The sequence below is a fragment of the Pongo pygmaeus genome, chromosome X (assembly GCF_028885625.2).
Source record: "Pongo pygmaeus isolate AG05252 chromosome X, NHGRI_mPonPyg2-v2.0_pri, whole genome shotgun sequence".
Lineage (NCBI taxonomy): Eukaryota > Metazoa > Chordata > Mammalia > Primates > Hominidae > Pongo > Pongo pygmaeus.
This window is the reverse complement of record NC_072396.2, coordinates 134189807-134214496: the sequence shown is the minus strand read 5'-3', so window position 1 is coordinate 134214496 and position 24690 is coordinate 134189807. Positions and strand designations below refer to the sequence as shown.

Below are 24690 nucleotides of genomic sequence, written 5' to 3'. Positions count from 1 at the left end.
CGTGAGCCACTACTCCCAGCCGAAAATACTTCTTAATGACTTTGTAATGTGTACATGTCAGGCATTTAAGAGTTTCTAATTTTTCGTTATTACAAATAATGCTGTGATGAACTTCCTTAAATATGGGTGTGTCTGAGTATTTCTTTAGGACAGATTCCTAGAAGTGGAATTATTGAGTCAAAGGGAATGCTGTTTTAAAGGCTCTTGATAAATGTGGCCAAATTGCTTTACTGAAAGGCTGTCCCCGTTTGTTTTGCCAGCAGTGTATCAGAGAAGACTCTAATCAACCCATGTCATTTAAACCTTTCGAATTTTTATTTTAGCTTTTTTGAGACAGAGTCTCACTTTGTCACCCAGGCTAGAGTGCAGTGGCACGATCTTGGCTCACTGCATTCTCTGCCTCCCGGGTTCAAGCGATTCTCCTGCCTCAGCCTGCTGATTAGCTGGCACTACAGGTATGCGCCGCCACACCTGACTAATTTTTATATTTTTAGTGGAGATGGGGTTTTGCCATGTCAGCCAGGCTGGTCTCCAACTCCTGACTTCAAGTGATCTGCCCGCCTCGGCCTCCCAAAGTGCTGGGATTACAGGCGTGAGCCACCGTGCCCGGCCTAAACCTATGGTAATTTGATAGTTGTAAACTTATATCTCAGTGTTATTTAGTTTATATTTATTTGATTAATAGTGAAGTTAAACACTTTCTGCACCTCTCCTCTGCCTTATGCTTATTACCATTTGTATTTCTTCTGTAAATTGTCTGTCCTAATCTTTTGTCTATTTTTCTTCAGGCATTAAGGGGTTTTCTGATTGATTAATAAATTAGAACTTAGAGCTCACACTTCACCATGGGCCAGGAAATGAAGGGGCCCTTGATTTAGAAGTGGCTTTACAACTCTAGAATCTAGAGTAGAATTACCTCCCTGACATTCCAAGCCCTTCACTTTCTTCACGCTCCCCCTCCTGCCTTCTCACTGCCTTTTCTGCCAGCCCCTGCCCATCTTCAGCTGTTTAGCTGTTCCAACTTGGTTAAAAGGGTTGGGGTTTTCTGCCCAAATAGGAGACATGATGATTATTTGTCATAAAACACAGATTCTGTTTAACGACGTAGCTTAAAGGAACATATTGATCATGTAGTCTATGCTTCTCTCTCTCTCTCTCTCTCTCTCTCTTTCTCCCTCAAATTAAATACTGTAACTTAGGGTCACATAGAGAGTTACTGTTAGAGCCAAGACCAGAACCCAGATGTACTGGCTCCCAGTCTAGAGAGCTTTCTGGCATAACCGATTGGTCCTCTGTCAAGCAGGTGTAGACAGATAAAAGAGTTGGAATAACTGCAAATGACACTTGAATGAAATGGAGTTTTCTTTTATTTAACATTCAATAAATACTCATTGAAGATTGACTGCATGCTAGGGCTAACTTTAGGAGAAATTGCAGTACCAACCCTCGTAAGCTGAGAAACAGCAATGATTTTTAGGATTATTTGCCATTTGAGATGAATATTACTGATAAGCTCTCCATTTAGGCATACAGAGGACTGACTATATATAGTCAGGCTGATATGAGGCTGGTTGTTGGATTTTTGTTTTAAACTTAACTCTCTTAAGTCTCTCTCCAGACCCCTGCATTTAGGTTGAACTGATGATGTGGTTTCTTTAGCACAGAAAGTCAGGAAATTGCCTTGCTAAGTTCCCACAGTCAAGTTGGCTGTCCCTTTGTGAGGGCCATTGCTCTGGGCTCTTTCTGACGCTATCCCTGGCAGGTCCCAGAGGCAATGGTATACAAATGCTATATTGGTCACTGTGAAGTTATAGGAAAAGGTGAAGCCTACATATCAAGTGCTATAGAATTCCATTTATTTAGGTCCTTCCTGGAGGAGGAGTCTTGGCTGAGTCTAGAGGGGAGGCAGTTCCTTCCCACTTGATTGTGTTGTTGGCTGAATAGTATGTAATATGGCCAATGTTGTGTGAGAAGCTATGGTAGCCTCTATTGTGAAGGAGAGGTGGGAGAGCCACTTCTTTTCCCCAGTGGGAAACCTCATACCTCATCCTGAATTTCCTGACTTGGGAGGGGGGAAGGGCCTTGTTGGGCCTTGTTGAGACGACGGTGATCAGTGCCTATTTTTCCCGTAAAAAACCTCGTTTAGCCTTTGTTTTAATGCCTAGGTCTCTCATGTCCCAACTGTGGGCGGGGAGCTCTGTGAGTAGGAAATTAGAAACTGACTCATAGGGGCTGGGGCCTCAGTGCCATGTATCAGATCACAGTGCCATAGGGTTTGGGGTTTAGGAGAGGGAATTTGCAGAGGCCTTTGGGGGGCCGATCAGAACCTGCTGGGGTAGTCTAAGGTCAGGTTGTGAGATACAGAGGAAGCAAGTGAGAGAGGACATGGTTCAGTTGGGCTGTGCTGGTGCCTCCAGCTGCTTCTCCTGATAGGAAGGAGATGCAGAAGGTGGCTCTAACTCTGAACTGGTGAGGAGCTGGCTAGACTCAACTCTTTCTTCTGAAATCTGGTCTTTATTCTCTTCTTTCTAGCAGCCCCTAGAAGTCCAAGAGAGTTGCCTAAAGTAAGTTTAATGCCCAGGGCTGATCAACTTGCTGTGGACTGGGCAGAACCAGGGCTGCCCCAGGCTCCTCAAGTGGGTTTTCTTTCATCACCATCCTCTCTGGGTACCAGAGCTGGCACCCTCTACCCCTGAATCCCAACACCTCCTGGGGACCTGGACATCAGTGGTGTCTGGGATATGACAGGTCTGAACATCAGTCAGTCCTCAGACAAGCATGTACCGACATGGCCTTTGTGCCCAGTCTTGAGCTCAGTACCTTGGAGGTTACAAAAAAGTCGAATAGCCGCCATTTAATGTCACTATGTGCCAGGAACTTTGTACGAGTTATCTGATTGATTTCTCTCATGACCCCCAAGAGGTAGGTATTATTAGATCATTATTCCTGTTCCACAGAAAAGAAATGTATATCTATGTACTTTACCCAATGTCATATAACTAGTAAGTGGTGTAGCAAGAGTTTGAAAACACTTTATTTGAACTCCAAGGCCTTTTGCTTTTGGTCACTTCACTATACTAACTGGGAGTCAAAGGTCAGATGGGCCTTGAAAGGAGTGAAATGGAGGTAGCAGGATGGAGCAAATCGAGGCAGCCAGACACACTATCACTCCTTGAGCATTTATTTTGTGCTGGACACTGTGCAAAGGACTTTATGCTAGTACATTAAATCTTCATAACAGCCCCATGGGGCTAGTGCTTGTATTCCTACATTATTGTTGTGGAAACGGAGGCTCAAGGAGGTTAAATGGCTTGTCTAAGGTGACCCAGCTAGGAAGTGACACAGCCAAGACTTGAACTCAGGTAGGCCTGAGCTCCTAAGTGCTAGGCCTCAACTACCCTAGAGAAGCTTCTGCTTGCTCTCCCCAGGCCCTGGAGAGGCCCACGGCCAGAAGAAGAGCTTGCCTCATCACCCTTTTAGACCAGCCTGTCCCCACCCTTCCAAGGGGAGTCAGCTAGAGGCTACAGCTCTCTGGGCTGCTGACGTCCCAGGCTGGGGTGGGCGTGTAAGGTCTCCAGCTGTGAATAATCAGCTCTTTGCACCCTAGACCTTGGTTGCTGGATTCAGGGCACCACTTGGCATCTTCTAGAAGTGCATGGGGCAGGACAATAGGTGTCAGCAGCCCTGCCTGGAGGAGGAGCTTTGGGCCCTGTGGCCCTGCTCAGCACTGCCTTTCTTGCCCCTCCGGCCCTGGCCTGTTCTACTTTCCCTTGATGCCCCACCTCACCTGCCCCTCCCAAACTCCTGTGATCCTTGGGGTCCTTGCACAGCTACCTACCTCCAGCCTGTAATCATCCTATATGCCAAACTGGGCCTGATATCTGAGACACACTCCCACCCCTGAACTGACTCCCCAGGGTAGGAGAGAATTTCCAAACATCATGTTCCCAGGCATTCCTCTCTTTCTGGTCTTTTCCTTTCCCCAGCTTAGAGCAATACCTATTACACAGGGGTTTTAAAAGGTTTAGGAATCTCCTCTGATAGGTGCACCCTGGTATGCATGGATTTTAAGCACTTTGGCCATTATTTACCTCTCATCTTTCCAGAACCGTGTGCCAAAAGGCAGCAGGATAATGATTTTGCTGCTACTGTCCCATATTGGAGGCCAGAGGCGTGGGCCCTATTTATTTGTTTTAGTTTTTTTTTTTTTTCAAAAGTTGAAATGCAGTTTCCTTTTCTTCATAGATATAAAAATAATACTTTTGAAGTGCAAATAAAAGAAGAATGTAGAAAGTGAGCATTTTTCTCCCTCACTCCCCTAGTCCCACCCCACATGCCTCACAAGATCACCAGTAGTAGTCATTTGGTGCAGATCTTCATAGTCTTTATTCTATGTATATGTTCTCCTTTTCTAAAATAAAAATGGAATCATCCTATTAATGTTTTAGGATTTGCTTTTCCCCTTGCTATAACACAAATTTATTTTACAACTAAAATGTTTACACATTATTTGTGTAATTTTCAAATTTGAAATTAAAGAAGGCTGGGTGTGGTAGCTCATGCCTGTAATCGCAGCACTTTGGGAGGCTGAGGTAGCAAGATCACTTGAGCCCAGGAGTTTGAGACCAGCCTGGGCAACTGGGCAACATAACCACACTTCATCTCTACAAAAACTAAACAAAAATTAGCTGGATGTGGTGGTGCATGCCTCTAGTCCCAGCTAACTCAGGAAGCTGAGGTGGAAGGTTCACTTGGACCCAGGAATTCGAGGCTGCAGTGAGCCATGATTGTGCCACAGCACTCCAGCCTGGGCAACAGAGCGAAACCCTGTCTCTAGAAAAATAAATAGAATCAAAGAATAAAAAAGCACAAAGATTTTCCTCATGTTATTAAATATTTTTCTACAACATCATGTGTCATGGCTGCGTGGTATATGAACAAACCATAAAGCATTTAATTCCCCATTTGCGTTGTTTTCAATTTTTTACTATTACAGACAGAGCTGTTGTAGATATCTTTGTCCATAGGTATTTGTGCACTTATGTGGCTGTTTCTGCACTTATGTGGCTGATTAAATTCTAGAAGAGAAATGACTGGGTCAGAGAGTCAGCTTGCCCTCCAAAGTGCCCAGGACTTTTGAATGCTTGTTGGATGAGGCCTTTGGAGAAGCATTGTAGCACAGGAGTTAAGAACATGGGCTCTGCAGTCAGGCAGACTCCTGCTCTGTTACTTTCTAGTCAACTTCTTCAACCTCCCCAACTCTCAGTTTCCTCCTCTGTAAACTGGGATGATGAGGGCACCCACCTCAGGGGGACACTGTGAGGATTACAGGAGATGCTATATGTAAAGTGCTCAGTGCCTGGCACAAGTGGAGGTGCTCCTTAAATGACTGCAATTATTCAGTACCCTTGGGGCTTTGAGGCTGTTAGGGCTCTTGTATCTTTGGTGAGGATCATGCTTGCAGTTTCCTGGCACCCCCAGTCACTGAGGGCAGTGGGATGAACGCAGCTGAGAATAAGGCCTGGAAGTCAAGTGGCCTTGTCCTCACTCTGGTGGCAGCTCTCTCTCCAGTAACCCCCTTCCCAATGCCCAATGCAGTTAATTCTGGCAGAAACAGAAAGGAAGCTAGGGGTCTTCATCTCCATCCTACCTCCCAGGAGATGGCACTGCTTTAGTGGGTACAGGGTGGGGGCCAGGAAAAGGTGACTTCAGAGGAAAGGCCATGCTGACCCCAAATCTCCCCCTCTTAGATCCTGGACAGCTCCTCAGTGCAGACCTTTCTTCACACGGGTGAAGGTCTTTAAGGGTCCTGTTAAAATGAACAGTTATTGGATGAGGGAAATAGCCATTCCCCCCTACAACTCTTGGACCCCAGCAAAGCCTGTGGTCATGGGAGCTTGAGCCTTGTTCTGAGGAGGGCTGGTTAGAGGGAAGGGCAGAGCCAGCTAGGGCTTCAGACTGGAGCTTTAGGTCAGCAGAGTCAAGGGCACTGAACATTTAAGGGAAGGGAAAGATGGACCTGAAAGGACAGTGAGGGACACTTTGCTGAGGCCAGCTTTGAAGGAGACCGGTCTGCCCCTCCCCACAACACTCTCTCCATAGAAAAGATAACTGGAGACGGTAATTTAGTTCTACCCATGTTTATTGCTACCAGCTGGTCTCCCTCCACCCTCTCATATTTACACCCAACCCCTTCCCCAAAGCTAGCTTTTACCAAAGTTCCTGGTAGGAGGTCAAGAAGTGTGTCCACTTAGCCGGCAGTCCTAGATGTAGTGGACGCTGTTTGTCCCCAGGCCAGTTGGGCACCAGGGAAGGGCTACTCTGGGGATTCAGGGCATAGACTTGGTACTGGGGTCAAGGGAGGCCCCCACTCACAGATACTCTCCTTTCCTTCTGGGGCTCAATGTGCACCAAAACCTTCAGAAAGCAAAGTTGGAGTGGTGGACTCCCAATGTCAAGTTTAGTGCTCTCTTTGCTTGTGAGGACTCACACAAGTGGCCAACTCTGGACTCAGATCCGCAGCTGGCTTCCGAGAGGCAATTCTGTCCTTGGAAGCCAGGTTTGAGCATCTGCAATCAGCCTTGTGAGAAGTCTCGTTTGAGGGGGCCAGGGATGGAACGGGAGGGCACATATCGTATGAGGTGTGGGCATTGTGTTAAGCTGGGGGAAGTTGCAGCTTGTCCTGAATTACATGGGGAGGAATAAAGTGGGTGAGTAGGAGGAGCCATTTCATCTGAAAGCCTGAGGCCCCTTTGATCCCCTCGATAAACCCCACTGGTGTCCCAGGCCACAGGTAACAGGAGAATAGACATTTAATGTCACAGAATGTCAGAGCAGGCAAGGCCTTCAGTGATCACCCATTCTAACCCCAACCAGTCCTAAGCCTAGAAAGAGGAAGCCACTTGGTTCAAGTCTCATAAGATTTAGTGGCCAAACCTCTAAGAAAGCTAAGGAGAAGGAAAGTGGGAATGGTACCTGTGGATTTCTTCAGGCCTTATTTAGGGGAACTGGATTTACCCATGGTCAGTTTGGGTTCTTTTAAATGGCCAGCTTCCCTAGGGTTTTTAGACTGACCTGAAACATTGACTTGGCCCGCTTTTCAGGAGCAGTGCGACAGGGGTAGGTGGTGTGGGGATGAGGAGGATTTGGAGGCCTTGTTGGTGAGGGACATGGGCAGGGTCTCCCAGTGCCCCACTTGCTGTGGCCGTGGCCATGGCGGGGGAGCAGTTGGTGCCAGGAGGGGCTGCACTGTCAGTCGCTGGTGGAGGGCGGGGCTCAGGCAGGTGGGATGTGCCCTTGGGCGACTCCCCAACCACTCCAGCTGAGCCTGGAACCTGTAGGGCCCTGGCCTGGCCTCTGCGGCCCTAAGTGTCCCTGGGGAAGCAGGGCCAGGCTCAGTGCCAGTCCTCAGGGCCTGGGCCACCACGGGAGGCTGGGCCCACTCCTACAGCCTTTGCAGCTGGGTCCCAGCCTTGGCCTATTGCCACCGCCACCTCAAGGTGCCCCGGCCAGGGAGAGGCCTTGCAGCTGCTCCTCAGTGCCTGCCAGCTCTGCCTCATCGCGCCCGCTCTCCGAGCCCTCAAAGCAGCCTGAGTCGCGCGGGATGTCCACCTTGGGTTCCGACACTGTGTGTGCCACTGGCTCCTGGCTGCTCTCGGCGCCCTCTTCAGCCTCCTCACTGCCAGCTGCCAGGGACGAGAGAGGGAGACAGTATATGGGGGTGGAGGTAGGGACCTTGGGAAATACACCATAGGCAGTCTCTCCCTCTGGGCACCTGCCACCCCCCTGCCCCTCTCCTCAATGCTTCCAGCTTAGAAGCTGGTAGGAGTTGTTTCCAGGCCAGCTCTGTAGTCCAGGAGCTCACACTTCTTTAGCACTAAGCTGGAGCCAGGCAGTGGGCTTGAAACCTGGCTCTGTTATTACTCAGCTTTGAGGACTTAAGTAAGCCTTTGCCTTCTTTGGCCTTAAGGGTCCCCTTTGATCCAAAGGGGGTTGGGCCCAATCATCCCTACAACTCCTTTCTCCCATATACTTTCCCTGAAATTCTAATTCAAGTGGAAAGTACCTTTCCACTGCAGAGCAGTCCTAGGGCAGAGTGTGGACAGAAGGCAAGGCCAGGGCAAGCCTCCCCTCCCTGGAATGCCGGTGGGTACACACCCTCACCAGGCCGCTCCTAAAGCCACTCACTGTCATAGTCCAGCAGCAGCTCGGCGGCCGTGAGCAGCTTGGCCCGGTGCTGTGGGTCCATGATGTTCAGCTCATTGAGGTGTGTTTCTCGCAGCTCTTTGAAGTCCTCCAGTGTCTGGTAGCCATTGAGCAGGAGGGTGGACGTGTGCTCCTGTAGGCAGAGGCAGGCCACCGGCACAGCTGCTTACCAGCCACCCCAGCCTAGGTCCTCCCCAACTACGCATAGCTGTCATTTCCTGGTCCCCATCCCTGGGGCAGTTGTGCCTCCCTGATACTAGATACTAGTGAGGTCCAAGCTCAAACCTCCAGGCCGATGCGCTCCAGCAGCTCATGCAGGGTCTTAGGCTTGGGCCTCTTGCCCTTGCTCTGTCGGCGGCTGGGGCGGGCATGCCCCACGGCCTCCTCGGGCAGCACATCCACATAGATGAATTTGAAAGAGCCCACCTTGCCATTGAGTAGGCCCAGCCACGTGCCCACAGGTGGCTTTTCAATGATCTGGATCACATCTCCTTTCTGTTGGGGGAGAGAAGAGGAGAAGGGAGCAAGGGAGAGAGGAGATGGGGGGCCTTGGCCTCCACTGACACTGTCATAGCCTGGTTCAGTCCAGCTTCCTTTTTGGGCGCAGCCTGCCAGGCTCCAGAGAAGCCCGGATGCTGATCTTACCTGCAGTTTCAGCGAGTCGTGGTCATAGGGGCTGGGAGTGAAGTCGGTGTGGACTCGTGCCCGGCCACAGAAAGGCCCTGTGTACTGGGGCGCAGGTGGTTCCTCCCCGAAGCTGCCAGAACCTGGGCTGGGGCTGCAGAGCTCACTGCCTGCAGGAGATGGGGCAAGGAGGAGACTCACCTTTGTCCTAGGACAGCTGAGACAGTGCCTAGCAGGTGCCTTCCAGGGGACCTGCCTAGAAATCCCAAGGGTATACACTGGGAAGGCAGCTGGGCTCTGGCAAGCTTTACACTGCAGAAGGGATTGTGAGCCACCCCCTTGGCTACCGACCAGGAGCACGGCTTCACCTCTGGGCCCTTGGACATGAAAAGAGTTGGCAACGGGAGGAGAAATGGCTCACTGACCAAAGAATGGGCAAATTAGGAGGGCCTCTAGAGAACAACTGGGCCAACACTCCAATGAACAGATGAGGAAATCTGAGGTCACACAGACCAAGTGAACTGCTCAAGGCTTCTCATTTTATAATTGGCAGCACTGAGTCAGTCCGTTAGACTCCATGTTCCTTGATTCCCACTCCAATGCTCCCTCCACCCAGGAAGCTACCCCCTGCATTCATATTTGACTTCCCCTGCTTAATAACTCAATGTTTAGTTACAATGTCACATAGAAACTCAGTTGGGCTCCTTCTCCCTGGGAAGTACAGAGTAGTGGGCATTTTGAATGATTTTCAGTCGGGGGCAGGGAAGTGTCTGTGGAGCCAGAGAAAGCAAGAAACTTGGAGTGGACCTGAGGGGCAAGAAAGGCAGTGCTGAATGGGGCTACAGAACCCAAAGCCCCTGCCTGGAGGAGTTCCCTGCTGGCACCTCTTGTCCTGCCCCGTGGACTTCTAGAAGATGCCAAGTGATGCCCTGAGCCCAGCAACTATGGTCTAGGGTCAAGAGGCTGACTCTTCACAGCTGGAGACCTCATATGCCCACCCTCAACTGGGGCATCAGAGGCCCAGGGATCTGTAGCCTCTAGCTCCCCTTGGAAGGGTGGGGACAGGCTGGTCCAAGAGGGTGACTGAGACTCTTCCTCTGCCCGTGGGCCTCTCCAGGGCCTGGGGATAGCAAGTGGAAGTTCCTCTATGGTACATCTGAGTTCAAGACTGGGTCACCTTGGGCAAGTCATTTAACCTCCCTAAGACCCCGTTTCCACATCAATAAAGCAAGGATAACAGTACTGGCCCCATGAGGTTGTTGAGAAGATTTAATGTGAAGAGGGCTGAGAATGTTCCCAGTAGGCAAAGAGTAAGCATTCATTTCTCTTACCCCGCTCCCAGACAGCGTGCCACCAGCACGGCTGTAACCCAGTCCTTTCCTCCAGATTCGGCAGGTATCCCCTGCATCCCCTACTCACCTGTTGATGCCTGGCGGCTGAGCACCGGAAGTTCATGCTCCTCGTGCTCAGAAAAGGCCAGCGCCATCTTCTCAGGGCCAGGGCTGTCCAGGCTGTAGTCTGGAGATGTCGGGGAGGCAGAGCCCTCCTCTAGAGTGTCTGCCTGCAGGGAGGGTAGGCGGGAAGCTTTAAGGAGCCTTGCTGGGGTGTGCATGAAGCTGAAGAAATGGGCCTGGGCTTGGTGAAGAGCTGGGGGCTGGCTCAAACCCCAACTCTACCACTTATAGGCTGAATGGCACTCTCTGAGCCCTAGTTTCTTCCCCTTTTGTAAAAATGAGAGTGACAGTCCTTGCCCTGGTTACCTCACAGAAACAGGTTCAACCGGGGCGCCATGTGGATGTGCTTTTGTCAGCCTCAAGTGCCGATGTACATACAGAAAAGACCACAGTGGCACAACCTGGACTCAACCATTGTTACCGCACAACTGGGCAGACAATGTCGCTGGAGAGGAAACTACTTTTGCCTGTGCTTCTGTGTGCCAGGCCAGCCTGCCATTTCACTGAATCCTTACAGTGACACTTGAAGGTAAGTGGTATTGTTGGCCTGAGTTTACAAATGAGGAGTAAGGCCCAAGGGTTACTTACTCCTCATTTGTAAACTCAGGCCAAGGGAATTCAGGTTCAAGTCCCAAGGGAACCCACAACCACGCCAGACTCCAGAGCTCCCCCCACTTCACCACATCTCAGTGAGATGATAACTGTTTAACAGCTGGCCCTGATGAGCTGCCAATTCCCGTGTTGTAAACACTCCCCCCCACGGCCAATGTCAAGTTACCATTTTGACATCACTGGACATGTTGTCTGAAATGAGGGCGAGGCTATTGCGACCATGAAGATGCTATGGATGCACGTAACCTCAGCAGCATTGATAAGAGTAAAAGGTAGTACAAGAATTAGGAAGTGATGAGTTTTGAAGATTTACTGTATTACCTTTGTTCTTTTTTACAAAATTTGGTGTTTATTTATTTATTTATTTAGAGACAGAGTCTCCATATGTTGCCCAGGCTGGACTCTTACTGGGCTCAAGCAATCATCTTGCCTCATCCTCCTGAGTAGCTGGGATTATAGGCGTACACCACCAAGCCCAGTTTACCTTTTTAAAAAAATATAATTAACTGAATTGTAAGTTTCTTTAATTTGATTTTTAATAATGGTTGTGTTTAACAACTGGCTTGCAAAATTTTTGACAGTTTGACCAACTGCTCTCGTAAGCTGGTATAAGCCCAGTACGAGCCAACTCCAGGACACCACTGCCTCCGTGGCTCCTTTTAGAGCCATGGCAACCCAGACCCACTGTGTGATTTAAGCTTCTTGGGTCATGCCTGCCCCACAGCTGTCTGTGCTAACTTTCTTCCCTGGGCTGAAGCCAGCCTTCTCTGTTTTCTCTCTTTTTTTTCTTTTTTTTTTGAGACGGAGTTTTGCTCTTGTCACCCAGACCAGAGTGCAATGGCGTGATCTTGGCTCACTGAAACCTCCGCCTCCCGGGTTCAAGCAATTCTCCTGCCTTAGCCTCCCGAGTATCTGGGATTACAGGCACCTGCCACCACGCCTGGCTAATTTTTTTTGGTATTTTTAGTAGAGACGGGGTTTTCCCATGTTGGCCAGGCTGGTCTCGAACTCCTGACCTCAGGTGATCCACCTGCCTTGGCCTCCCAAAGTGCTGGGATTACAGGTGTGAGCCACTGTGCCCAATCTGTTTTCTCTTATAGGGATTCTATGAGAGAAAATAGGCCTTCCCAATCCCAGGGAAGTTCCAAAGCAAAGCTTTGAGCTGGATGGATTGCCTCAGGCCATTTCATCTTTCTTCAAGCTGCCCCTGTCCCAGGCCCACCTCCTCAAGAAGCATCCCTTGCCCACACTTTTCTTTTTTTCTCTTTCTTTCTTTCTTTTCTTTCTTTCTCTCTTTCTTTCTTTCTTTCTTTCTTTCTTTCTTTCTCTTTCTTTCTTTTCTTTCTTTCTGTCTCTCTCTCTCTCTCTCTCCTCTCTTTCTCTCTCTCTCTCTCTTTCTTTCTTTCTTTCTTCTTTCTTTGTCTTGCTCTGTTGCCCAGGCTGGAGTGCAGTGGCACGATCTTGGCACACTGTAACCTCTGTCTCCTGAGTTAAAGTGATTCTCCTGCCTCAGTCTCCAAGTAGCTGGAATTACAGGCATGTGCCACCACGCCTGGCTAATTTTTGTATTTTTAGTAGAGATGGGGTTTTGCCATGTTGGCCAGGCTGGTCTCAAACTCCTGACCTCAAGTGATCGGCCCCAGCCTCCCAAAGTGCTGGGATTATAGGCATGAGCCACCGTGTCCAGCCCAGTTGCCCAGACTTTCATCCCTTCTCAAACTCCACCCCTTCCCCTGCCAGCCTCCTGCCCCATCAAGACTGCCTGGCTGCCTTCCGTGGCTGCAAGTGAGTTTCCCCTCCCATGTGACCTTTCTTCTTGCATCAAATAGGGCCTTTGGGCCTGAGTAGTGGCTATTGAGGTGGTCATGCTCACATTCTGCCAGAGTGGTCCCCAGGCCCCCTGGACACCGCCTCCCCTGTATCCCCAGGCCTCACCATCTCTTCTGACAGAGCCTTAACCATCATCTTGCCCATCTTCCTGTTCATGGTTCGGGAAATCACTGCCCTCCACTTCTTCCCCAGCTTTTTGCCACTCTTCCCAGCATCCTCTGGGGTGGGGACACCTGAGTCATCTTCTGGAATCTGTGACAACAAAAGAGGCGATCCAGGGACCCTGGTGGTCCTGCCTGGGTCCGGGACTTGAGGCAAAAGAGGCCTTGGGGTCATAGCAGAAGCTGGAGGGGGTGGAACTGAGAGGCCCCCATCTCCTCCCCTCTTAGCCCCAGCCATGTCCTTAGCCCTATAAATTTATAAATAGTTTGCTATTTAATGTGAATTGAAAGGAATGCAGGGGAGTGCTTGGTGTGGGGAGAGGTGGACCCTCTGTGTTAAAGGGGGCTTTGCCCCAACAATTCTGTCTCCTCTTCACCCTCCTCCCTCCCACCCCCACTCCCCTGCCCAGGGCCTGCAGCCAGATCCCCCAAGGATGCCCTGAAACTCACGTTATCATCCAGATTAAACTCCTTCTCGCTCACCACGGGGGAGCTGGGTTTGGATTTGGCAAAATCCTTGAAGCTGCTGGAGCGCTGAAGGGAGAGCTGGAAAAAGTGTAGGTGTTGCAATCAGTGGGCTAAATGGCTGCCCGAGGGCCCACATACTCACCTCCCCCCACCACACAATACCCACAGCCCAGAGCTGGCAGAACCACATTGCCCTGGGAGCCCCAGGCTAATGGGTGAAGCACCTCAATGTTCTTGGGGCTACCTGGTTTCATCCCATTCTTCACCTTAGCCCTGGCCACAGACCAAGTTCCTGACCTCAAGAGCTTCACACCTCAATCGGGCCTCAGACTTAGCCTGAAATTCCACCAGTTCCTCAAGTTTGGTCCCCAGAATACTGGGGTGAAAGACTACATGAGTCAGAGTAAACGTGTATCTACTACTAGAGACATACCTCAGCATCCACGAGCACATCGCCCAGTGTGTAACTGAGCAAATCCCTCCGAAAACCCGTGGCTCTGGCCTCCATGTCCTGGGTGTACTCTGAGCCAGGTCCCCAGTCACAGTGATAGGAACAAACACACTGGGGTCTCCAGCCTGATGAATTTGTGTCCCAAGAAGAGCAAGACAATCTGACTAGAAGCCAGCAAGACCTGGCATGACACTTTCTGGAAAAGCACAGTAGAGGCTTACTCACAGAAGGGGCCCACAGATTTAGGATATACGTGATTGGGGCTAATTTGGTAGAAGAAAGACACCATTTTCTCTTTCTTCTCAGCCTTTAATCTTAGCCACTAATGTGATGAGCTGGCAATCGTGACGTTTGCCAGTGTTTGGACTTTTAGGCATGACCTATTATTGTTTGTGGTCTGTGTTGATGAGATGTTTTTCAGGATATGAGCTTTATTTTATTATTTTTTTTTTTGTATTTTTAGTGGAGACGGGGTTTCACCATGTTGGTCAGGCTGGTCTCGAACTCCTGACCTCAGGTGATCTGCCCACCTTGGCCTCCCAAAGTGCTGGGATTACAGGTGTGAGCCACCACGCCTGGCTGAGCTTGCCTTTTTTTTTTTTTTTTTTTTTTTTGATATGGAGTCTCACTCTGTCACCCAGGCTGGAGTGCAGTGGCAAGATCTCTGCTCACTGCAAGCTCTGCCTCCCAGGTTTATGCCATTCTTCTGCCTCAGCCTCCCGAGTAGCTGGGACTACAGGTGCCCGCCACCAGGCCCGGCTAATTTTTTGTATTTTCAGTAGAGACGGGGTTTCACCATGTTAGCCAGGATGGCCTTGATCTCCTGACCTCGTGATCCGCCTGCCTCAGCCTCCCAAAGTGCTGGGATTACAGGCGTGAGCCACCGCGCCCAGCCTAGTGAGCTTTCTTAAATATATATGCATGCACATGCCAGGTAGCAGCCAGAAACCAGGGCAAGGCAGGTAAGGAGGACAGGCCCCGGACACAAGAAGTTAAGGCTGAGCGTGTATCAAGATAAACAGTCGAGACCAGAAGATACACACAGGAACCAGGGTTCACAGATGGCCAGACAGATAGAGTAGGATAGACTGCAGACATCCGAGATAAGGGCTTGAGGAACTGAAGCCCCAAACCCACACAACGTTGAAGTTTTCACATCCTCTTTCCTACTAAAGGGATTGTGTGTGTCCAGTGACAAACTCCCAGGGCAGGGGCAATATCACCTGTCCCCCACCAACACACACACAAATAATTGGCCCCAACTCCTGGGGACTGCAGTGTAGCAGTTTAGTACTCTTGATGGGTCTTGACCAAAGCCAAGTCAGCAATTGGGGGTCAGGGGTCACACATTCCTAAAAGTCACAGCAAGGTAGTTAATGAGAAACTAGGTCAGCGGTCAGGCCAAGCAGACGCTAGCACATTTGGGGCCTGATGGGTGGGGTGCCTGCAGCCTCTGTCAGAAAGCCTCCTCTGTGTTGCCCTGGGGAGCTGAAAAGGGGGCCATAGGTGGGTGTAGGGGGGGAGGCATGACCACGGGGTGACCACTCTGGTTCACCTGCATCTCCTCCATCTTCCTTTCTTGGTTGTCCCCTCCCACTATTCTTTCCTCTTTTTCTCCCTTTCTTTCCCCTTCTCTCCTCCACCTTCCATTTATTTCCTCCTCTTGTATGGCTAGGATGCAGCTGCCTGGATAACTTCCTCCTCTTATTGCATGGAAAAGAGGGAACGGAGAGAGGGTGGGCATCGGGCTGGCCTGGGCCCAAGGAGGGCAGGCTGGGCTGCTATTTATAGGCTGATGGGGCCTATTGTGGCCTTCTCTCCACCAACCCTCAGCCTGATCTGCAGACCAGGAGGCTAAGAGTCGCCCCTGAAACCCTAGGGACTGGTGAGGCTGGAAAGCAAGCAGGAGGGCAGGCATGGGGCCGGAAGTCGGCTTTGTTGGGGAAGAGTAAATTCACCGCCTGCGTGCCCTCTAATTGCAGGTCTTTCCCAAGGCCTTTTCCTGTCATTAACTTCAGTCTGGGGGCTGGGAGGAAAGGCCTTTGGCTCCCAAACCCTTGTGCGAGGGTCCCTCTGTCTCAGTTTTAGCCCAAAGTGGGAGGAGATAATCACAAAGAACTACAGAGATGGTGCTTGGTCTTGGGCCCAGTTGGCTACTCTCAGCCCAGGGAGATGGAAAGGACAAACACATGTTCTTTGGGTGATCAAGTTTCAGGGCCCGCCAGGGTGGCATTTTGCCAAGCCTACCTCCAACCTCAGGGACAGCCCCAAATATCTTGACTGCCTTTCAGAGAGAGGTGACCCCCACTCAGGGTTGAGTTGAAATTCTTGAGCCTGGCTGGCTTTTCTCCTGGCTTCCCTTTGGAGTGAGGACTTCCTGGGAGTCATGCCGGACGGGGGAGGTGGTACCATACACTGTTGGCCCCCTTTTCACTTCATGGCTCAGGGGAATGTGTGGGCCTCTTGGAAAGAGCTACATTTCAAATGTATATTACATTTGAAATATACGAAATATATTGTTGAGTATATATGTATTGTATTGTATATTACATTTGAAATATATATTGAAATATATATTGTTGAGTATATATGTATTGTATTGTATATTACATTTGAAATATACTAAATATATTGTTGAGTATATATGTATTGTATTGTATATTACATTTGAAATATATATTGTTGAGTATATATGTATTGTATTGTATATTACATTTGAAATATATATTGAAATATATATTGTTGAGTATATATGTATTGTATTGTATATTACATTTGAAATATACTAAATATATTGTTGAGTATATATGTATTGTATATTACATTTGAAATATATATTGTTGAGTATATATGTATTGTATTGTTATTACATTTGAAATATATATTGAAATATATATTGTTGAGTATATATGTATTGTATTGTATATTACATTTGAAATATACTAAATATATTGTTGAGTATATATGTATTGTATTGTATATTACATTTGAAATATACTAAATATATTGTTGAGTATATATGTATCGTATTGTATATTACATTTGAAATATATATTGAAATATATATTGTTGAGTATGTATTGTATTGTATATTACATTTGAAATATATATTGAAATATATATTGTTGAGTATATATGTATTGTATATTACATTTGAAATATATATTGAAATATATATTGTTGAGTATACTCAACAATATTACATTTGAAATATATATTACAATTGTATATTACATTTGAATATATTACATTTGAAATGTAGGGCCACCAAAGAGTATATATACACCATATGGTTCCCCCTGTATAATTATAGTTCAAAGCCTGGCAGAACTCACCTATGCTATTGTAAGTCAGGATAGTGGTTACTGTGGGAGAAAGGGGGCATGTAGTTACTGGCAGGGGCATGAAGGAAGCTTTCTCAGAAGTTCAGCTCTGGATTTGTGACCTCCAGCAAGTTATCGAACCTCTCTGAAGCCCACTTCACATCAGGGCAAGTGTTCCCATCTTGGTTCTGCCACTGATTGTGTAAACTGGGTATGTTTCTTAACTTCTCTAGGTTTCTGTTTCCTCATTAGTGGAATGAAGACAAAAGCACCGACCTCATCTGGCTGTTGTGAGGATGAAATGAGCGAGTACGCATACAGTGCTTGGAACATTGTCTGACACGGCAGTCCCTTGTGGAATGTAGGTTTATGCTTACTCTTTCCTACAACCCACCTCCAGCCTCTTACCCTGGGCATTTCCCCACCTGGAATACTCTGCCCTTCTCTCTGTCAGCTGTAGTTTCTCCCCCTTCCAATTTAAGTGGAAAACCCGCAAATGCCCATCATCTGTAGAATGGATAAATTAATTGTGGCGGAGTCACACAAAAGAATAGTACCCAGGAAGGAGACAGTACAACTGTTCCCAACAGTATGGATGAGTGTCACAAACATATGGTTGAGTAAAGGGGCCGGCCACCAAAGAGTATATATACATGATATGGTTCCCCCTGTAAGTTCAAAGCCTGGCAGAGCTCACCTGTGCTGTTGGAAGTCAGGATAGCGGTTGCCCTGGGTGAAAGGGGGCGTGTAGTAACTGGCAGGGCCATGAGGGAAGCTTCTAGACTTCTGAGAGTGTTGTTTCTTGATCTAAGTGCTGTCTACATGGGGTTGTTCACATTATAGAAACTCATTCGGTGGCGCAATTATGATTTATCCACTTCTCTATATGGATATTCTACTTCTATAGAAAGATTTTTCAATTCCAGCTTAAAAGGCAGCATCCATGCAGAAACCATGCCCTGATCAATCTCTCAGAGGTCCACACTGCCCCAGCCAGCATCCTCTTCCCTTACTTCCTGAGCAAACTTGGCTTTCCCCAGTGGTCTCCTGAGCTACCCCCTCTGCTCCTTCAGGGTACCAGGCATATACTGAGCACCCTGTGAGCTCTAGGCCCCACCTCTGTGTGTGTGAGAATCCAGCAATGAGGGGCTAAACTCCTCCCGCATGCCCAGCATCCTGCCAAGCACTTCATGTGTGCCAGCTCACTCCAGCATCGTCGCAGCCCCGCATCATATTCGCACCTCGAAGCAGAGGAGACCAAGATGCGAAATGAAGTGCCCTAAGCAGGGTGGCGCAGCTGGTCTTAGGAAGAGCAAGCATCCAAACCCAGGTATATGACTCTGGAAGCCCAAGTATGTTGCTGTGCTCGTGCTACCTCAGAGCTCATGCTGTTGCCCCGCCCCACCAGTGTAGAAGTTAGCAGTGGATTGAGTGTAGTGGTGATGGCATGCAGGTGGTTTTTGAACAGAGCTCCTAGGAAAGCAGGTGGGAGTGCAGAGGGGGAAGGGCTCTGGCGGGGCTTCGTGGAGGAGGTACATCTGAGCTGGGACATGCAGGGGAGGCAGGATTTCTCCAGGTGGAGCTCGGAAGGGTTTGAACAAGAATGAAAGTTAGAGACGTTGAGAGCATGGTGATGGGATGGTGGGTGGGGGAGTAGAAAAGGCTATGGAAGGCTCTTGCCAGCCAGGCCAAGGGCATGTATCCTGTGGGCAGTGAGGAGCCACTGAAAATACAAAGTGCATGCTGGCGGGGTGTGGGGGTCATACTAGAGGTGTGCTGTAGGAAGGGAGCCATGGAGAAAGTGGGGATGTGGTAGAGCAGGAGCATCCTTAGGGGAACCAAGTCCAGGAAAAATCCCTCTCCACTTCCTATACCCCATCACTGGCCTTTGGGTGAAATCAGATCAAAGGGCTCGCAGAACAAGAACTTGAAGGAAGTCAAAGTCTCCAAAGGGCAGCTAAGAGGTCTGTCTCCCAACCCTGGGGCCTCTCCAATCCTTCATGATCCATGGGAGGCACCATGTCCTAGCCCTACCATTCTAGAGGGCCCACACCCTCCTCTGCTCTGCTGGCTGGAAGGTCACTCATTCCACAGCTATCTGGGTCTGCCCCACGGAGCTCTCCTGCTGATGGGTTGAATCTTTTATGCTCGTCAGACTCTTCTAGAGCCTTTGAGATCAACAAGGGGACAAGAGAGTGGAGAGAGAAGGAGTCAAGACTCTGGAGTCAGACAAATCTTGGCTTGGATCCCTGCTCGGCAGCTTCCCAGCTGTGTGACCTTCAGCAAGTTGCTTCACCTCTGTGAGCCTCAAGTGTCAAATAGGGATAATGACAATATCTGCCCCTACCTCACCAGGTTGTCGTGGGGAGTGAACAAGGTAAGAGATGCACAGCACCGTGCCTGGCATCCCATGAGCCCTGACTCTGGGGTGGCTCTTAGTACTATTAAGTCTTGTGTTCTCTGTGCCAGCACTGGGGGCATGGCTCATTCTTCTTCGCAGTGTCTCCCTATCCCCACCCATGCCTACAGCAGGCACCCCCTTGTGTGGTGTGCACGTGCACACTTGTGACAGGGTACTCGCACATCTATTCTTTTGGGTGATCTGTACAACCTCTTGAGGGGGGCAGATTACGAGTTATCCCCCTTTTCAGAGGCGAGGAAACTGAGGCCCAAAGAAAGTCAATGAGCTGTCCAAGGTCCTACAGCTAGAGCGTGGTAGGATTCCAGCTCAGCTTTCTTGCCCCCTGTCTGGCACATTCTCCATTGGCAGGCCCAAGAGGAGAAGCAGGGGCAGGAGAAAGAGGCCTCTCTTGCCTTTGTGCTTTCCTCTCCACCACGTCATCTCAGCCTCTGAGAGGAAGGGACTAGCAGTGATTCAGCCAGCCCACTGCCTCTGGGCCTGGGGAAGATGCTCTGTACCTTCTGGAAGTTTGGCTTTTGGGGGACATTTCCACAGTCTGGGGCTAGCAGAGTGTGTGGAGGCAAGCTCATCCCAGCTCTGGAGGCTGGCACCGGCTCTGGCAGGGGTTGGGGTGGGGTTTGCCTGGACTACTCTCCCCAAAAGGACCCCTTCTCCTGAGAGAGACCTGGGAAAATCCCAGGGGCCCACTTGCCTGCCGAACACAGAATCTGGGTAATTGAAGCTGGGAAAGAAAAAGGGGACTTCTGGCTTCTGTGTGCCCCTAGGTACGTCCGCCTGATGTGGCACAGGGTCCCAGTGTCAAAGCGTCAGCTCTTTCTCACACTTTCCTCCAGCTCAGCGCCCCTGTGGTTTGAGGCCTAGCAGTGTCTATAGAGCAATCTCTGTTTCCCACCCCCACCAGCCAGAGAGCAAGGGGAAGTGGCCCTGCTCTCTTATGAGTGGCAGCCAATGGCAGGCCTGTTGGGCCTAGCGCCATGCAGGGTTTGGACGGGGATGACAGAGCCCGTGTGAAGATTCATGAACCTCCCCCCTCCCCCGCCCACCACCACTGCAACCTTAGAGAAGCAGCTGGGGTGGGGAGAATACAGCTGGAAGTGGTAGCCACCCCAGGACCTGAGAGCTGGGGCAGGATGCACACCCCAGTGCCCCGAGTCTCAGTCTTTCAGCTGCCTTGGCCTCCATCTCTGAGCTGCTCCCCTGACAAGGGGGATCCACCATAGGGCACCTGGGCTGAGTTCCAGGGAAAACTGGCGGGGGATAGCCTGGGCCTCTAGGACCTAGTTCAGGCCTGCTTTGGGACTGTCCTAGCATCCCACTGGATGTGTAGGATATACTTGCTGATTGTCTGGGAGAATCCTTCAATCGAATTAAAGAATTAGGTCTAGAAATTCTCAAACCCAACCAAAGAAATCTGGAAATCCTCAAATTCAACCACAAAATCCTAGATCTGGCAGAGCCTTCAAGGAATCTTCCAGTCCAGTCTCTGCCCCAGGAGGATGAACACCTCAGCTATCCATGACAGCTGTTTTTCCTCCTGGCCTTTAAAATCCTCCCTCCTCAGCCTTCACTCCTACTCACCACCTCAACTTCATTTCTCATTCCCCACCCAGGAAGAACCTGTATGCCCCCTTCATCCCACTGCACTTCCGGTCACCTTTTCCCCCAAGACTGGAATGGCCTCAGGCCCCCTTCTCCAGGTTGGCTCCATCTTGGGTGGGGCCTGGGAGCTACCACAGAGCTGAGCCAAGTGGGCAGGGTCTGGGCCATGGCCAAAGCAGAGGAGGGGGTGGCGGTCCTGTGAGCATCATGGCTCCAAGCTGGGCGGCCCAGCGGGGCCCTTTGAGTGAGATGGCTCCTGAGAGGCCGTGGCCAGGGCAGAAGTGCTGGCAGGACCAGCGTAGAGGAGAGATAATTAAGTACAGGCTTAGGGTTCAGCTTAAGCATTGTATTTTGTTATTCTCAAATTCTAGTCTAAGATTCTGGCCCCTAATTTTAGATCTTTTTTCCCATTCTTCTAGGGTTGAATTGCATGACTCTAGACTTCTAAGGATCTATTCTGTAACTCTGTTGCTCCAGAATTTTAAACATCTCTTCTGTACTTCTGTTACTCTTGTAACCTTTGGGTCCCTGTCCCGTTGCCTTCTAGGTGAGTGGCCCTCACCTACAGACTCAACATATGGCCTTTGGCTCTTCCCACTTCCAAGAGTCTTGGAAGGGATGGGTCGAGCAAGCAGAGGAAAGGAAGATGTGAGTTCCCAAAATGCTCCTCACCTTTTTCTTCTGAGTGGGCTCCTTCTCACTGGCATTGGAGGGCTTGCGGCGCAACATGGTCCTCCACCCTGGGAGACTCTGTCCCTGCTTTCCTAGGTGTCAAGATGCAGAGGCCTCTTCCTTAGCCTCGCCAGAACTGCCCGGGGGCACTGCATGAACCGAGCCTTCAGCTGCCACTCTGACTGCTGCAGTGGCAGCTTGGGAGTGCGGGCCATGGACACCCGGCGGCAGCAGCATACAGGAAGCCCTGCCACGTGACCTACTCTTACAGCAATCGCAGCCCCTGCCGGCCCCTAGGGAGGAAGGAAGTCCAAGCTTCGGTCTCCAGAGATTCTGATGCGGACGGCTCTTGGGTTGAACAGTCAGAGAAAGTCCCTACCTTGTTGTCTCATGTCGATCATCATCAGTCCTGCTCCATCTTCCTAGAGATGGACAATCAGCTCGACATTATATGGCGTACCCAAGCCCTTTATCTGACTGACCAGAATCCAGAAACCAGAAGTTGGACCATCTGGCTGCCTGTTGGATCAATGCTCCCGGTCAACTCACATCTTCAAGGTCGTCACTGCCATCACTACCACTACCATCACCCCTGTGACTATCACCACTGCTACCATCACTCCTATCAACAGCCATCACCATACAGCCATCACCCCTACAGCCATCAGGTCTGCAGCCATCTCCGCTGCCATCAGCACACCTATAGCCATTGTCACTACGGTAATCACCTCTACAGTTGACATCCTTCAGCCATCACCTCTACAGTCATCACCATTGCTGCTATCACCCTTCCAGCCATCATCCTTACAGCTGTCACCCTTCTGGACATTACAGCCAACCACACCCGTGACCCTCTCACCCCTATAACCATCGTCCCTACAGTCATTTCTCGTACAACCACCATCACATCCGTGCAGCCATCAGCCCTACAGCCATCACTCCTACAGCCATCAGCACACCTAAAGCCATCATCACTAGAGCAGTCACCCCTCCAGCCAGTACCCCTCAGCCATCATGAATATATTTATCACCACCACAGCTGAAAAGCACTTGCAGCCAACTCCATGCCTCTAGCAAGTATCCAACAGGCATTTATCAAACACCTATGCAGTATATTCAATTTGTGGGTTGTCTGTGGCAGATTTTAATAATTTTAATAACTTATTGTTATTACAAAAGCAATTTGTATTTGTCATACAATTTCACAAACACATAAACAAAAAAAAATTTCAAAATTTCCCATCATTGTCCTCTACACTGTTTTAAGCATCTATCTACTCTCCGTCTATACACATTTTTTTTCTTTTTACAAAAATCATACTGCTCAGAAAACAGATAATTGGTTTGGGGAGAAGGGGAGGGGAGAGAAGGGAAGGGAGAGATCACACAGGGTAACAGGAAGCTTTTAGGAGTGATGAATATGTTCACTATCTTGATTGTGGTGATGATTTCATGGGGGAATACACATGTCAAAACGTATCAAATTGTATACTTCAAATATGTGCAGTTTACTGTAGCTCCATTATACCTCAATAAAGCTGTTTAAAATTTTTTAATTAAAAAGGGTCATAATTCACACTATTGGTGTCTGCTTTTCACACTAAACACAGTATCTTTTTTTTTTTTTTTTCGAGATGGAGTCTCTCACTCTGTCTCCCAGGCTGGAGTGCAGTGGCGTGATCTCGGCTCACTGCAACCTCCACCTCCTGAGTTCAAGCGATTCTTGTGCCTCTGCCTCCCAAGTAGCTGGGACTATAGGTGCGCACCACCACCCTGGCTAATTTTTGTATTTTTTGTAGAGACGGGGTTTCACCATGTTGCCCAGGCTGGTCTTGAACTCCTGGTCTCAAGTGACCTCTTTGTCTCATCCTCCCAAAGTGCTTGGATTACAGGCGTGAGCCACTGCACCCAGCTGAACACAGTATCAAGATTGTCTCATGCTAGGAAATATTCTTCAACTACGTGATTTATAACGGCTGCGGAACATCCCATTGTGTGGATGTGCCATGCTTATTTCACCAAGCCCTTGCTGATGAACTTGGGTTGGCTTAAATTTTTAAATTATTCATTGAACATACTTATGGTGAATATTCACATCCATAGTTTCTTTCTGTAGGGAAAATATCCAGAAGAGGAATTGCTGGGGTCAAAGGTATGCACATTTTTAAGGCTTTCAATTCTGTGGTACTTGTGAAATACTAGGCTTGTCCACCCCTGTTCCCAAGATGTTCTCGTGACTTCCTCCGCGATTCTGCTTTTTGCCCTCTGACCATCCAACCTTCAGGGTGAGCTCAGGGAAGATAAGATCTTTCTTCCCTAAGCTGAAACCATACATTCTTTGGCCTACTCAGTCGGCCAGGCAGACTCATGAAAAGATTCCACACCCCAGATCTCCTTCCCACTGGCCTGTGTTTTCCACCCTGTAAGTCCCTCCCAGGCGGCCCAGGGGCACTAGCAAGCGCGGTAACTGGTTAGGGCTTTTCGGCATATACAGTAGCCTGGCAGCCGTGTAGGGGACCCATCGGGCCTTTGGGGCTCTGCGTGACAAGGGGCAGGAGGGCAGCCCCAGAGGGTTCTGGGATTGGGGACGCCGCTGTAGTGACCTGGGGCACCTGGAGCCAGAGCCGTGAGGCAGGAAGCAGGTCGCAGAATCTTCCGGGCCTGCGCAGCGGCTGCGTCCCTTGCCGCCTCGCAGGATGTGCCCGCTTCCTGTTTGCTCAGCGCCGGCAGCGACCGAAGATCACACACTAACCGCAGAACCTTCAAAGGCGGCCAGCAAACCAGGGCACAGGGCTGGCGAGGCTTGGGAAAAGGCAGCGAGGGGGAGGTGAGGGTGCCTCGGAGAGAAATATGGAGAGGTGACCAGCTC

The 24690-nt window shown here is 49.6% G+C and overlaps 1 protein-coding gene across 2 annotated transcripts; it reads right to left on the bottom strand.

The window, feature by feature from the left end:
* Positions 1 to 5886: 5886 nt before the first annotated feature.
* SASH3 (SAM and SH3 domain containing 3) lies at positions 5887 to 22077 on the bottom strand. 2 transcript variants are annotated; one of them, XM_054472745.2, is made up of 8 exons: positions 21822 to 22077; positions 13337 to 13432; positions 12831 to 12977; positions 10249 to 10390; positions 8851 to 8999; positions 8491 to 8700; positions 8188 to 8338; positions 5891 to 7685 (listed from the first exon to the last, which is right to left on the bottom strand). In XM_054472745.2, exons 1-8 carry the CDS (start codon positions 21876 to 21878, stop codon positions 7495 to 7497), a joined length of 1143 nt encoding a protein of 380 aa, XP_054328720.1. In that variant the 5' UTR covers positions 21879 to 22077; the 3' UTR covers positions 5891 to 7494. The 2 variants fall into 2 exon arrangements, with proteins under 2 accessions (XP_054328719.1, XP_054328720.1); XM_054472744.2 differs by having other exon boundaries at positions 5887 to 7685; positions 8491 to 8999; positions 21822 to 22071.
* Positions 22078 to 24690: the final 2613 nt, after the last annotated feature.